At 38.9% G+C, this 16,068-nt stretch overlaps 1 protein-coding gene across 3 annotated transcripts in view; it reads right to left on the reverse strand.

Moving 5' to 3' along the window:
* Positions 1 to 16,068, reverse strand: part of chd7 (chromodomain helicase DNA binding protein 7) — an 85,071-nt gene that overhangs the window by 18,358 nt on the left and 50,645 nt on the right. For all 3 annotated transcript variants that reach the window (XM_088429232.1, XM_088429230.1, XM_088429231.1), the window contains exons 9-24: positions 14,025 to 14,080; positions 13,343 to 13,457; positions 12,107 to 12,190; positions 11,880 to 12,017; positions 8,759 to 8,880; positions 7,485 to 7,728; positions 6,238 to 6,414; positions 5,904 to 6,047; positions 5,265 to 5,363; positions 4,930 to 5,119; positions 4,636 to 4,849; positions 4,334 to 4,529; positions 4,000 to 4,167; positions 3,695 to 3,874; positions 3,510 to 3,620; positions 1,065 to 1,276 (exon numbers count right to left, since the gene is read on the reverse strand). In XM_088429232.1, coding sequence (XP_088285358.1) covers positions 1,065 to 1,276; positions 3,510 to 3,620; positions 3,695 to 3,874; positions 4,000 to 4,167; positions 4,334 to 4,529; positions 4,636 to 4,849; positions 4,930 to 5,119; positions 5,265 to 5,363; positions 5,904 to 6,047; positions 6,238 to 6,414; positions 7,485 to 7,728; positions 8,759 to 8,880; positions 11,880 to 12,017; positions 12,107 to 12,190; positions 13,343 to 13,457; positions 14,025 to 14,080 — 2,450 coding nt within the window. The remainder of the gene's footprint in view (positions 1 to 1,064; positions 1,277 to 3,509; positions 3,621 to 3,694; positions 3,875 to 3,999; positions 4,168 to 4,333; positions 4,530 to 4,635; positions 4,850 to 4,929; positions 5,120 to 5,264; positions 5,364 to 5,903; positions 6,048 to 6,237; positions 6,415 to 7,484; positions 7,729 to 8,758; positions 8,881 to 11,879; positions 12,018 to 12,106; positions 12,191 to 13,342; positions 13,458 to 14,024; positions 14,081 to 16,068) is intronic.

Consider the following 16,068-nt stretch of genomic DNA (forward strand, 5'->3'; position numbering starts at 1 on the left):
AGAAAAGAGAAAAGTAACTTATGAGTACGTGCAGAGACTGAACTTTATGATACTGTATCATATTAACAATTGATTTAACTTTGGCCAAGAAAGTGGAAACTGTCACTTTTAAAACATAATGGAAATTAAGTCATTCAGTGCCAGCTCAGAAAAAAAAATATCTATTGTCATCAATGGCAGTGAATGACTTTATATATATGCCGTGTGAAATAATACTGTGACAATTATTCATGGTGAAATAACTTATAATATTCAGATAATTCAGAATGCTTCAAATTTCAAAACTAAGCTATCTTGATTACTCACATGACCTCAATCTTTCATGAACATCCACATCATGTCTGCCATGAACACATGTGGAACAAGACTTCTGACTCCAATTTGATTTGCAACCCACCCAGCACAGTCACACTCACTTATGAGCGCATCGTTAAGACGGCCCCAAAAAGCCAACAAAATGATTGTATTAGTGAGAGAGCGAGAGAGAGAGAGAGTGTGTGAAGGTCTTAGCCAAAAAAAAAAAAAAATCTCCAGTTGCTTTTCAATGTTCAGTGAACTATGTGAGCTGACCTTACTCTGATTCCAGACTGGTTACAATCGTGGACAAGTGAGTGGGGCTGACATGAATGACAGAAAACGACGACAGGCATTCACTAGCATGGGCAGACCCAATAAAGACAGTGTGTTTTTGTCCTACAGCCTCAGGCCATAAGGCTAGACTGTAACAATAACAATGCCTATATTTCACTGGCACCACTGTTCTTCCTTGCTCCCAGTCACGTCAAGTCAGCCATGAAAATGGACATGCCTACTGTATAATGACCATCTATCTGCAAGTGTGTCACTTTGCCCATGTGCACTGTACAGCATTACACTACTACTAAACAAAGGATGTTATATCATGGCGCAAACAATTTCAGTACGAGTTATCTGATGAGCCTCTTCCAGAAGTTTATAAATATGGTAATTGATTCACCACTAAATTCTAAAAGACAATTTTTGTTTAGTGATACTTATGCAGTAATCCATGACATACAGTATTCATATTTAAGTGTATAACAAACCCGTAGACTAGCAGGTTCTTCTCCACTCTGAAGCACTCAGATCGAGGGTAGCCCTGGACTTTGTCTTGGGGCCGTCTTGGTTTGGACAATGGTCTGCAGGGTTCTTCCTCATCGCTCTCCAGCTCTGAGAACTCCATCATCTCATCCTCTTTCACACTGCTATAGTGACGCGTCTGCTTTCTTACTCTTGGCGTGTCTATCACCAGCGTGTTCTGGGTCAGCAAACAATGAAAATATTAAGTGCGTAATTCTATGACATGCAGCACATCCTTCACACTTAACAATCAATATGCTTGTGCAATGCTCAATATTTTTTTTTGCAGAGCAGTTTTGTGAGTCACTGACTTAATTTGAGGAGCAATTAGTGAGTTTTGAGGAGTACTGTATTTTTTTGCCGGTTGATCCCATGGACCTTAAAGCAAGTTTTTATTATATAATAATGACATTAAACAATTTTTATTATTAGTTATTAAGGTCTAATGCATTGATGGCCTTCTGTTTGAGCTTGAAACGTCTGCCCATATTTGAATGCACCATACATCTTGTTTTCACGGTGGGAGCTAGCAGACTTGTGTCCTATCACACAATGATAATTGCGGTCTCTAAGCGTCCTTAAACAGCGACTAAATATGATTCTTTAATAGTGGTGTGTTGATATTGGTAGCTATTTAATGTGATGGCAATAACTTGAGATAAACAAGTTACTGGGACGAGTCAAGCTCATTGAAACACCGCTCCAAAGAAAAACCTCAAAACGTCTACTTTATTGATGCCCATGGTCATTGGTGTGTTTAGTTTAAAAATAGCCTAAGTAGCGCATCGGTGGCATGTTACGTTACCTTACTTTGTTGTTAAGTCAGGGTGCATCAAATAAACGTAATGTAGGAGGAAAAAAAAAAAAGTCCTGGCATACTTTTAAGAGCCTCCATTACTGAAGGACTTGTTTTAGCCCGAGTTGCCTAAATCATCCTATCGATCATCCAGATGGGGTTATGTCCTATTCCGGTTTACATGACAGCCAATCCTCCTCAGACATTGGAAAAAAAAAAAAAAAAAAAAAAAGTTGACTATTGGAGGAAAAAAAAAAGTTGAACACATGCTACAATCACAAATTTTCACTCTTTTGGAATAGAAAAATAGTCCAAAAACCATGCAAAACCACCTCTGACTGTCAGCAAAAGTTGTTGGGTGGAAACAGTATTAACCATTCAGTATTAAAATGGGAGTAGAGCTGCCTCAACAACCAAAAGAGACTGTGTTGTTAATTGTTGGAGGCAAAACCACAAATTCTTTTTGGAATGGTCAGACTGATGGCATTGTATGTGGGAGATGGATGGTGTCGTAAGCCATCTCCTCCATTGTCGTTCCACCTTTATGTAGACGGCCACTCCCACTTTTCTCACTCTCTTTCAAATCATCTGTTTTCTTTGTCAGGAATATGTACATTTTGTCCTCAACTGAGTGCTGCTTCTCTTTGAGATGCAGATCGACTGCAGAGACTTGTCCTGGGGAGTTGCTTGTTTTCCCTAATATAAAGTGCTGTACATTCACCACTGCACTTAACCACCTACACACAATTGCTTTTCTTGGTACGAGTGGACTGGCCTTTGGGGTAGTACAGTCGCGATAGAGTTGATGCCCTGAGAAATTACTGTCAATATCAAAGAGCAGTCAATCTTAATTTCAAAATGTCATGATGGAAGTCCACCCAGTAGTGTCTTTGCTTCATTATTATAAGTCTGTTAATTTACCTCCATGCCCGACTTCTAAAATACACCCTATTCAACACAACCTCCTTTACCAAACTAGAATGGGATATTTTTCCCATGTTCCATTCCTGATGGTGAGATAATTGCTTCTCAGCTCACAAACTGCCAATAATTATGTTGTCGAATGAATTACATTGTTTAATTAATTTAAATTAGCTCTGCTTACAATTACAAATATGCTCAAGCTGGGCAGTAGTTAACGCAACCATTATCGCAGAGGGATATCCATTTTAACATCACACAATAAGAAATCCTAGGGGAGCAGCCCAAGTGGAGCATATTCACACTATTCGAGGTGAATTAAGAGTTCCTATTGAGTCTTCTCAAAGAGGCAGCAGGGAGGGCCTAAAATATAAACCTGAGTGCACAAATACACCATTAACGACACACGATGTAATGGCTTGAAGAGGCAATGATACGGAAGCAAGATTATTAAGCAGCCAGTTTTTGTGTTTGGGTGTATTTATGATCGTGTGTGCGTGAGAATGCTTCTGTGAGCAAAACTCCGAGTGATATCGGCAAAACCTCTAGGCATCTGCTATTTGTTAAGTATTGTAGAGCTAAGCAGCTTATGCTCTCCATCTCAAAGACATAAGGACACACACTAGCACATTTACAACAGGAACATGGGAAACAGGCTTTTTACTCAGGATGTCGGTTCGTTTATGTGTTATACCCGTCCATTGATGGCATCCAGGTCCAGTTCTGCCTTCTTGGCCCATTTCTGCCAAAAGTCAGGATCCTCCAGAGAAATGTCTGTTCTATTACCGGGAGCAACAAAACTGGCCTATTGAGAGGAAACAAACAAAGACATTTAAAGTAGTACACAAATGTAAATCTTTGGAAAAGTCAAGGGTTTACCTTGGCAAAGGTAGAGCCTTTGCCCTCAGACTCTATGGTTATGGTGTGGGTCCGCCTCTGAAGGATCTGGTCAATATCTTCCTCACAGAATTTGGAACTCTCATCCTCCTCATCCATAAGCGCACCATAGGCTCCCTTTTTCAGTAGGTCTTCAATCTCTTTTTTAGACATTTGCTGAACCTGGACGTAAAATAAAAATATGTTACTTCACAACAAATGTTTCATTATGCTGCAATGTTAATCTGAATTCTGGTATTGTATGTATTGAGGAGTGCCAACGCGAATTAACCAAAGAGCAGTCTTACCCCGCTGTTGGCATTCTCACGCCCACTCATGCTTTGGAGGACAGCCTTGTCAAGACCCAGCTTCAGGCTGGCTTTGTCAAACATCTCCCTCTCATAACTGTTCCTAGTGATTAGACGGTAGATTTTGACAGCTTTGGACTGGCCGATACGATGACATCTTGCCTGAGCCTAAAAAAATAAACATTCTCAGAAGCATATCACAATATACCACAGTTTGAGACTTCCTCCATTAGGTTATACGAGCGTTGATGGGGTAAATCCTCACTCCCACAAATAATTGCAGAAAAGAACTTGATTCTTTGAAGTCGGTAGGGTCTCTCCACTGAAGTCATACCTGGAGGTCATTCTGAGGGTTCCAGTCAGAATCAAAGATGATACAAGTATCTGCTGCAGTCAGGTTAATGCCAAGTCCGCCAGCTCTTGTACACAGCAGGAAGACAAAACGGTCTGAATCTGGTCTAGAGAAGCGGTCGATGGCCGCCTGCCGAAGATTACCGCGAACTCTGCCATCAATGCGCTCATAAGGATAACTGGAAAAAAGAAGACCCCCACACATTTCAGTAAAAAAAAAAATAGTTAAAGAACTAGAGAGCGCTTAAACCCTCAGGCAACAGTCCTGTTTTTAACCTTTCTCACCGTTTCTGGATGAGGTAATCCTCCAAAATGTCGAGGCAGCGGACCATCTGACTAAAAACAAGGACTCTGTGACCACCGGCTTTCAGTTTAGGGAGTAGCTTGTCAATGAGCACCAGCTTGCCAGCAGCATGGATCATTGCTTGGAGGGGCATATCTGGCATGTCTGTTTCACTGTGGGAGTCTCTAAACTCCTCAATGATTTTCTCTTCCGCTCCTGAAGGGAGCAAAAAGTGTAAATGGTCAACCAGAACATGCATTGTTGGGTCAAATGTTTCTAGGGCTTTGAAAATATACCGTTAATGAGGTAAGGATGATTACAGCATTTTCTTAGTTCCATCATGGTGTTGAGAAGATTGGGGACACCTCCTCCACCACCCCCACCACCAGCTCCGCCCCCTCCTCCTGCACCTCCTTTCGACAAAAAGGAGAAGTTCTTCTCCAGAATTGCCCGATAGTATTTCTTTTGGATGTTGGTGAGCTCCACCTACAAGAAAGAGATGAACATGTGAAACGTTTACTTCCCCCAATGAGTCAAACAAATTGCTCATTTTATTTTTGGTACAATTCAGCAGCATAAACAAAACAAACATATTGCCACTATCTGCTCATGGATGAAGACTGAGTATCACCTCGATGATAGTCTCCTCTTTAGGTGCCAGGTTCTTTTCGACATCCTCCTTTAGTCTTCTCAACATCATGGGTTTCAGAATTCCCTGTAGGTTCTGAACCTGTAGCACAGATAGTATTAAGATCTCATTCTAAAGCTATGTTCACACAAACACGGAAGATGCGCTTCATCACGCTTGATTCGCTGGCGTTTCATCGCAGGAGTGAACAGGGAACTGGCCACATCATTTGTGTGCACCGGAGGGGTGCTGCTTAGTGGACAACTGATGTACTGTGGGCCGGCAGGAGGCTAGTTTTCATGTCCAGTCCCTGGACAGATGTTACACTGTCTTAGGAGCAACTGGGGGTTCAGTGTCTTGCTCAAGGATACTTCGACAGTCACAATGGTTATGGGAACGAAACCACAATCTCTCGTTTGAGCCTCCCTTTGCAAAAAACACGCCTGACAGAAAAAATGTTACAGAGCCGCAATCATATTCCAATCACTCCAAACAGATTTTCTGCATTGCCCATTGTGCAATTGCTCCCTGCCACGAACTACATTTACTTCAATTCAAACGAGTTGGTGTGGATGTGGCATTAGATTTGAACAGAGAATTTGGATTTTTGAGAAAAGAGAAAAACCCACAAGTCACACTTACCTGTTCTTCAGTCTTAAGGTCTCCAAATTCAGTCATGAATGTTTGTTCAGATGGGAAACGTTCTGGTTCGAGAAAGTTAAGTAAGCTAAAAAGCTCCTCAACAGTATTTTGTAGTGGAGTCCCTGTCAACAGAACTTTGTGTTCCTAGATGACAAGGCAGCAAGGTACCAGAAATTTAGCGAGAGGAAAAAAATAAGCAAACAAATGCTGTATTTAAAATACAATGCAGAGTGAATATGACAATCTGTCTCCCTAATTGAACAAAATAAAAGGATGAATAAATACACCATTTTGAGCAATGTCACTCAAAATTCCAACGACAACTCATGCTCACCATGTCCATCATCTTGAGTCCTTCCAGTAGTTTGCAGTTTCGGTTTTTCAGGCGGTGGGCTTCATCTATTACCACACAGCGCCAGGGTATGCCGCGAAGCTCTGGACAATCGGCCAGAATCATCTCAAAGGTGGTTATAATAGCGTCAAACCGATAAGCTCCCTTTATTACTTTACCCTGAGGAAGGCATGAAGAACAGGCCACAGAGATGAATAAAAATGTGTCTGTGTTTCCAACACTAAAGAACTTCTCACTATCAACAAGGAATAAAAGAGATAGAAGTGTGTCAATTCTACCCGTAAAAAAGTAATTTCTGCCCAAGAAACATTGTAAAAATACCTTATAGTATAAGGTATGCCAACACATAATTTCTCAGGAACATTCTGGGAGTTTTGTCAGGAGGCTTTGCACCTCAGCCAAAATAACAAAGAAAGAGACTAAACAAAACTTAAGATTTTTTTTAAATCATAAATGTATTAATTATACTTATTTATATTTTCTTTTCTGAATAATTTAGTGACAAAATATTTGCTTAGCTAAAATTTCAGTTATGATGTATCGATACTTGATTGTTAACTATAGCATGATATAGTGATAGTTTATAGAATGACATGTTGCAAGTGAAATCATATTGTATGGTTATTTGGCAGAGATTAGTTGATAATAGTAAAATAAGATTCCATGTAATTTTGAGAATATTTATTGTGCAAGTTTAAAAGAACAGCACTTTTTCACTCACACTGCTCATAATAGAGGCGTCCTCATTGGCGCCTTGTTCATTTCTGTTTTCTGGACTGCATTTTGTGTGGCTCACACTTATGAATGTGTTGTTTAAATTCCGTTAGGGGAAAAAAAAAAAAAGCTGTGGCATCAATCATTTACTCCAGCATTTTTTTTGATGACCGTACGTACATTTAACGATAGTTTAACCTTACATACTACTCTCTCTCCTTTTTTAGTCAGAGGTCCTCATCACAAAAGACATTTCTTCACCGTTATGGAGGCAATGATTGGTAACCTAAAGAAGTAGCTGCTATTTTGCAACCACGCTTAGCAGCCACGAAACTGCGAAGCTGCTTTTATACACAGGTGAAGCTGTGATGTCATTGAACAAATGTTATTATAGTGGTTTACACTTTCAGAGAACTGACAAGCTCACAAACACTTCAGTTTGCAAAATCTATTTTGCTTGAAAGGAATAATCCATGTTACAAAAGCTTTGAAAAGATATGTGTAATTTTATTTACCTGTGGATCTCTGAAGTACATCTCATAGGCCTGGATGGTTCTCCGGCTAGCTTGGCTGCCATGGTAGACTACAGCATTCAGTTCAGTCCAAGTCCTGAACTCTCTTTCCCAGTTGGGAATTGTAGATAATGGGGCAATAACCAAGAATGGCCCCTGAATGCCCTTCATGTAAATTTCGTAGAGGAATGTAATGGACTGGATAGTTTTCCCGAGACCCATCTCATCAGCCAGTATACAGTTACGTCTGTAAAGGACAAGAGGAAAGATTCGGTCAGCGTGCGCTTGGAATCTAAAACGACCTTTCCCATCCACATTTATTAATGCATATAAAAAGAAATTGACACAAGATCGTGACATATATTTTTGTGAAACAGCAATACAGCTGAACATTTCCTTTATCATGAAGTGGGATCAAGTGGGGTCATTGTTATTTTGTGATCGTAAAACTGCTCCAAGAGAGCAACTGATGTTACTATCGGATGACTGTACTAATACCTTGAAATAAGGGCAGGCATTGGCTCAATACGGATACTTATATTAACCCGAACAAAATAAGATTTGTTTAATAATCAATATTACAAAAGGTGAAACGGAATTAAACAAGTGTTTGAAGGAAAAATGTTCAGTATAACAACGGGGTTTTCCTTGAGTTTTATTTGAGCATCCGTTCTAGCGTCTTTTTTCTATTGATAATGATCGTATGTCGATTGCTATAGTACATGTTGATAAATTGGCCTGACTTACAATGTCAAAAATGAGAATATTATGATTGAGCGTGGGAGTGCTGCAATGCAATATGCGCTGCTGTGAGGTGACGGTTCTTTGGAAAGTAAAAAAAAAATGCGATGCACTGAAGGCGCGATAGGCGAGGCACATAGTCACAAGGGATAACTGTGCATATACATGTGCACGCATTTACATGTACACACACACACACACACACACAAATGCGTGCGCACACACACGGATGACTCAAAATAACTTCTTTTTTTCCCCTCTCCTTGAGCACGTTTGCTAATCATGAGCAATATTATTTGCGAGTCAATCCCGGCGACCTGAAACAAGATTTTAATTAATAAAAAACTGCAGTCACAATATAATGACATGGTGGTAGCCATGGAGTTAAAGAATACTTCAGCGGTTGGATGTACTGCATAAAATTTTATGAAAAGGGCAAATATTTGAATAAAACATATTTTAGTTGACTAAAGCGCAGTTATGCATAAAGAATAAGAAAATAAAGAATAAAACAATGTTTAGTTGATTTTACTTACGAGTTGTACCAGTTGAAGGTGAGCCAGTTGAGACCTTCTAGTTGGTATTCCCTGAGTGCATTGCCGTTCCTGTATTCCCTTGAACCTTCCAACTTTTTCCATTCAGCAGCCAAAGGCCGATCCTGAAAAATGAGATACATAAAATTACACCTTAATATATTTTTCTAAAACATCAAAAATATGATCTCAAAAGTGCTACAGTGCAATTGAAATGGCTCCCAGTGTTTGACCACACACACAACATACCTGGGTGCCACATTTGCCCAAATAGTCAGATGAGTAACAATTCAAAATAGACAATTAATTGGTTTCTATTTGACTCAATTCTGTTGTCTATTATTTGTAATACTTTCTATGGTTCTCTAGCTTGTTAGACGTTGGGATTTAATTAAAAAAAAATGTGAAGTGATTTCAGAAATTGGTGTGATATGATGCTTCTGTTATACAGTGATGTGACATGATGCTGAGTTACGTAAAAATTGAAACTTGAACTTGAAATGCTTGTTGGCGAACGCCAGAAAGCAGGGGTTTATGCGCAGGTGAGATCCCCCAAATATTTGTACCTGACCCACATGCCGGAAACAGTGTATGTGTCCTGGATGATTTTGAGGTGTCTTGATGTGTTGTAGCCCATGTAACCTGACATATACATGCCTTGCATCTGGGAGACTTCATGACCACGATGACGGAATGTCTGGCATGTTAGAAATTCTGTTTCTCAAGCCGCATCTTAGGGCTGGGCATCGAAAATTGGTTCTTGTTGAGAACTGCTTCCCAATGTTTCAAATCCTTGGTATCGTTTGCCGATTTTGCTAATGATTCTCTAATCAAGATCAAAACTGACATATAACGTCACCATGCACTGTTGCGTCACAACATGCGTAGTAACACAGTAGTTGTGCAGCTTTGGTCCTCATGGCATAAACCCCCAAACAGTTGGTCACACTCTACATGGGTAGAGTGAGTAGCGAAAAAGGAGCAACTTGTAAAGTTGATATGGAAGTTGAGAAGCTTGGTTGTGACAATGGTCGACTTGACAAACCTTTCCTCTCAGAGAGTGAGCAGCAAGTCTCAACAACGCAATAATTATGTATCCTAAAGTCCTTTTCACACCACACTCTCCCATTGCCAAAGGGTTGCACGACCAGTCGCCAGCGATCACAAATTTGTGCTGACCTAGCATTTCACCAAGAAGTAAAAACAAACATTTTGCCACTTGTAGTGCTGTACCTCAACAAAACGTATTTTCCATTGTTGTAAAATAAAGCCCTGGATGAGCTCATTTGGAGGACGACAAGCATCATAAGAAAAAATAAGGGCTTGGAGATTTGTTACCCTAGTAAATACTGTGTGAAAAAGTGCTTAAGTGTGAGCTATCTGGTTGCTTTCATGGCTGCAACAGAGGCAGCCTTCAGTGTCCAGGTAGCAGTCTCCTTCTGGCTGATTCGGTCGGAAAAATTTCAGCTTTGTTTTTTTCCCCCCTGTATAACAGTACTGCCTTCGCTCAGTTCAGCCAGTGTCTTAGCTTTCATGTGACAACCAAAACTGCATTTGAGGTTGATTTTTGACAGAAATTCTCAGTGGCAGGATTTTTGGGCACAACAATAAAATTTTAGTGACTTCATACAGCAACACTACCAGAGCAGTGCTATAGAAGCAGTAAGCAATAGTTATAAGCAGGTACATAGGTTTGCATGTGCGACAAAAATCACAGATGTGTAATGTTGCATGCTTCACTTTGTGTACCCTATTGAACTTTTACACAATTGAACATTATTTTTACCCTAAAACTTGGCGCAAACATTAAGGTGGTGCAAGATTTACCGCTCATGTCCTTAGCTAGCAGAGAAACCAGATGTGTTTGATAAAGGGTTGAAAAATTTCAGCCATCCTTTTTTTTGACATGTATGAAAAAAGCATGTCAATGTAGGGCAACGTATGGCTAACAAACAAGCTAATTTAGATGCAATAGCTAATCGCCCTCTTGCTAGATTGCGAGACATAGTTTTATCCTTATCTTTCATAAAACTAAGCATACGCGTCCCATTTTTTCCTATGCTGAGGATATTTGTTTGTTTACCGAGCCTGCTTGGACTGCCTGTCAGTGCTGTGTATCATTCTCGTGCGGGTGTGAATGAGATTGTTCACGTGGTCACTCTGCAGTGACGGAGAAGATTCAAAGATCCAAAGTGTTTATTGTCATGTGTGCATGTGTCTGACCTCTCTGAACTAAATAAACTGGGTCCTGAATGAACCGCGGAAAAAATAATTGATGGGACTTAAAAAAACTTAAAAACTATAAAAACGCAGGGTTGAAAAACTCAGGCATCGCTGAGTGCACACAGGCAGTGCACTTAAAGTGGGAGCGACACTGAGAATGACGAGGAAGACTTTTTAATGAAAGAAAGGGTGCATATCAAACACTACATCCTGGTACTCATGTGAGTAACCCGTGAAAAAAAATGCGCGCCCCTGGTTATAAGAGATAGACACAAGTTGAAAAATAAGTGACAGAATGACCACAACTAGACAGCTGCTTCTGTTCAGCATTAAACACACTGTTAGTGGTTTGGCCTGGCTACAAGAGTGGGGCGTGTGTGTGTGTTGGACCACAAGAACGTGGCCCCGTGGAGAGCAGTTAAGAGGGCTGTAAATCTGTAGGAAGGAAGGAGCAGGCAGCAAGCCAACCCACACAAACACTGGCATCATCCTGGGAGGAGCCTTGGTGACGGGGTATTGCGGGTTCAACTTGTCGCATACTTATCTTTTACTTTAAAAGTTACACTAGGACAACGGTATTTGTGAATTAATAAGCATGACATGCAATTACAGGAAATATTTTAAAATGCTTGCTTGCATTTGTATGAATGTTTATCAACGATGGTCAAACTTTTGTTTGCAAGTAAAATGCCTGATTGGAGAAAAAAAAAAACTCCCTCTGCATTCCAGTGAATAAACAACTCAGACCAGTCAAAGGCAACTTTGCAGTAATCATGAGCAGCTAGTTTTGAAGCCAGACGGCTATGTTGCATATGCAATTGCATGCCAATTATAACAGATACAAGCACAAAACTACAAGGATTCCATCGAGTGATTGCCAATTATAGTGGGAGATACTTACCACTTTGTTAGTGTTGGGTGTGCGTGCAGCGATACGTTCGTATTCCTCTATCTTTGACTGATCAATATCCGCCTTTAGTTCCCAGGTAGAGTCTTCATAGGGTAGACTGCACCATTTCACCAAGTATAAGGTCACCCGCTGAAAACATGCACATTGAGCGATTGCTAAGTAAGCATGTGTCTAAGAGAGCTTCAAACCCACAGAAATTATCAAGGAGATCAAAGTACCTCTCCGTTTTCATCCGTGCTCTCCGAAATGTCCAGGACACGATCTACCTCCACATAGTCAGGGTTGAAAGGCTCATCATCCATCTGGAGAGGAACAAAGAATGAATCTATCAGTGCAAGTAGAGTTTTGCAGTATATTGCCTTAAAATTTAAGGTCCAATTCCAGCACGTGTAGTAGATACATAATGAAGACTGCTACAGCTTCTTACTTACTGAAAGCAGTTTCTGCCTTAATTGGGAAAGGGACAAAATTAAACGGGAACATAAATACTTGAAAAAGGCTGGGTTTACACTACATGGTTCAAGTGGCAATTGAAAAATTATACCCATAGTGTCAGACAGCTCCTTTTGAATGTGGAAGATAATCCTATGTTTTGTAAATCTGACAATGCATTTAATCATTTGCATTTGTGCCTGTATTGTTTATGCCAATGATGTTGCTGCCCATTCTTTGATTTGTGTAATTATTGAGTCCCATTTGTTTCGTTTTGTGTATTCTATGACAATTAACAGCCTCATCGGCTTTGTGTCACCTAAAGCTTCTGTATCCTCCCGATGGTGTCTACTGTGGGCATGTCACTGCAGTGATTGCTTTTATGCTCTGCGTACACCACACGTGTTGTTTTGAAAACGTGTTGAAGTTTCCACTCAAAGTTGTGCGGCATCACTATGGCTGATTCTGGGTAGGTCACCACAGGTTGGCGTTCCTTTGGTGTTATTCCAGCCATTAGTCCCTTGTCTTCCACGCTGGCAAGAAGACATCTTCATGCCAACTGCCGCAGATATGTCACGCCAGGAGTGGGCTGCTATTTGCACATCTTTTTAGAGGCTTAAAGTTGAATAATGAAAATCAACATATTTTTATTTTTTAAAAAATTGTGGTAGTGAGGGACCTGGCCGGGAAAATCTGAGTATGCCATCGCGGCATGCGATTAAATGAACCAAATACGAAAAACAGTGCACATGTCAATTAACTCATAGCAGCAATTTCTGTCACGTATGAGTCACTGTGCTGCAGACAAGACACAGACATATCGCGTGACACAATGGCTGTTGTCACCTAAGGGTACACGGGAGTATACAACAAGCTTTTATATGCAAACACAAACATATTATATAGGTATTAAATGGGAGTTGGCTGCTTGGGATCTGTCATGTAAATCCAGCCTGTGAGTAACGGAATGTTACTGAAGGCTCTGGTCAGGGGCTGAGCGTCAAATCCAATGCAAGTCTTACCTCATTGATGAAGGTGTTGAGGAGCTGCTTGGCCTTAAACCTTTTGACCTTTTGCTGTATTCTCTTGTCTTTCTCCAGTTCTTCTAATTCTGCCCAACGACAATGGAGGTACGAACTGAAAAAGAAAGGAAAAAAAACATTGTTGAACTTTTAATTAAAAAAAATAAATAAATAAAATGAAAATCAACAATAAAAACAGATGTTTTTAACATTAAAAAACGATGTATTTTGTACTGGGGGTGATGTCAAATTCCTTACGAACTAACACTTCAGTGCTGTGATTTGAATTTAGAACAGATATGAAGAACATTTTTAACATTACTAGTTTTTTCCCCCAGGGAAGAGGTTCGCTTGCAAATAGTGAAATATCTCTGATACTGCAAAGTTCAAATTGCGTTTGCAGTGAACTACCACTTGTTATTTTAAATGAAGTTTTAGCAAGTACAGCTTTGTCAATTTGATAAGGTGTAAAACATTAACAACACAAAAACGTGAAGCAATGTCAAATGAATAAATATGTTGAGAACTTTACAAAACGTTTACTTGGGTCAAACACTAAATAAAACATAACTGGAATAACTGAGAAACTGGAAAAACATGTACAGCATAATCTAGAGATAGCATGTGAGAAAACTGGGTCTTAAAGCTGTAAAAGAAGAAAAATGCCAAGTGTGCTACTCACAAGCCCTTGAACTTGACATAGAACTCTTCAACCTCTACTTTCTCCTGTGACTCCAGCTAAAAAGACAAGGGAAAAAAAGAATTAGCCCAAAACATTATTTTGAATTTAAAATTATGTAAATAAATGTATGGAGGTGGTGCTTAATTTTTTTTAATGAGTTGAAGTACTTGTTACAATATATATTCAATGTTTGAAAAAATACACACATTCTTGGGGAAAAAAATGGTCTTCCATTAAACTACTCATTTTTTACACATCTAAGTACACAAGCACACACTCCACCATGCTGCTGCTGCTGCTACTACTGTAAGGCTATGAATCATCAATCACACTCACACACTGTACAGCCTAAGGAAATGCTAGTTCGCTGTCTGGCATGGCTCTTGTGTTGTGGTTTTGGCTGTATGCCAAGTCTAGGGTCAAATCTGAATGGAGTTACGGGTGTTACTGCTAGTTCGTGTGTGTGTGTGTGTGTGTGTGTGTGTGTGTGTGTGTGTGTGTGAGAGAGAGAGAGAGATAGAGAGAGAGTGCAAGAATGAGTGAACCAAAGAAAAATCTCACAAAAGAGTGACTCCTTTGGCAAGGCAGCTAGCAAAAGCAAAGTTGGCCACTTACTACAGTATATGTACTGTACACGCATATGTTAGCCAATTGGCAGGTTTTCTTAAAAACACGCTGCACTGAATAATGTTGTGCGTTGACTAGGGCTGGAGGTGTAATCAATTAAAAAAAAAAAAAGCTGTGTTTTTTTTTCTATTCCAAGGTTTAAAGCCTATCCAAGCTGACATGGATTTCCACTAAATTACATATTTACTGACTGCTCAAACGTGTAAAAACCTCTTACAACTACTGCTACTAAGTACTTAAAAAAAAAATGACAACATGAACAAAATGTGTTCTACAATGTGTCCAGCGAAACATGAAAGGAGACTGTTGAAGGCAACGACAACCACACGCTGAACAACAACCAAGATACGGTTTCATTCTAAGTTGCAAGGCAATTGCTTCCAAGATGCAAATATTCTGCCGTGCTTACATTGCCTAAGTTTGACGCCCCATTTTACAATGTTAAATTGTTGAATATTTAAAATGCCAATTGATTGAAGCTCACGTTTGTATGTTTTAACAAAAAACATTAGTAAAAAATGTATTCCCACATTATCTGTAAAGGAGTTTTTTTTTAACGATTATTTACTTAATGCAAGTGTGCATTAATGTCTGAGAAAAAGAAGAAGAGAGGCTTCATTTGAAATATCTGATAATAATCAACTTAAAGGGGCCATTTTCGGATCATAGAAGAAATCTTATCAAAAAGAAAGAATTAAATAAATCATATTTAATATTTAAATAAAATATTGGAAAATATTTTTCCAATATTTCTCAAAGAGTCAGACGTGTTCTGATATACACACACACACACACACATTATATATATATATATATATATATATATATATATATATATATATATATATATATATATATATACACACACACACGCACACACACATACATATATATACATATATATATATATACACACATATTATATATATATATATATATATATATATATATATATATATATATATATATATATATATGTGTGTGTGTGTGTGTGTGTGTGTGTGTGTTTGTTCACAAAAAAATATTATTCTGTTTTGGGATTACAGTAAAAATCTCTTCACAAAAATAAATAATCAACTTAATTATTAATAAATATCTGTCCACAAAAATAATCAACAAAGTGTCAGACCTGTTCTCAAAAAGAAATAATTATGAATACATTATTGTCCACAGAAAAATACTCAACTTAAAGTGTACAAAAATAAATCATTAACTTGACAGAGGTGGCACATGACAAGTTGAGTCGAATCATTCTACAATGATCTTTTTACAATAATGAAATTGAGTAACCTACTGAACATAAAATGTGTTTTATCAATCAATCATTGATTGATTTGAGTAACCTACTGAAAATAAAAATTTGTTTTATGAACTTTCCTGAAACAATTAACACAATCATTATTTTTAAATGATTTGA

Source organism: Hippichthys cyanospilos, chromosome 12 (assembly GCF_059441005.1).
Source record: "Hippichthys cyanospilos isolate Australia breed blue-spotted pipefish chromosome 12, RoL_Hcya_1.0, whole genome shotgun sequence".
In the NCBI taxonomy this organism is placed as follows: domain Eukaryota; kingdom Metazoa; phylum Chordata; class Actinopteri; order Syngnathiformes; family Syngnathidae; genus Hippichthys; species Hippichthys cyanospilos.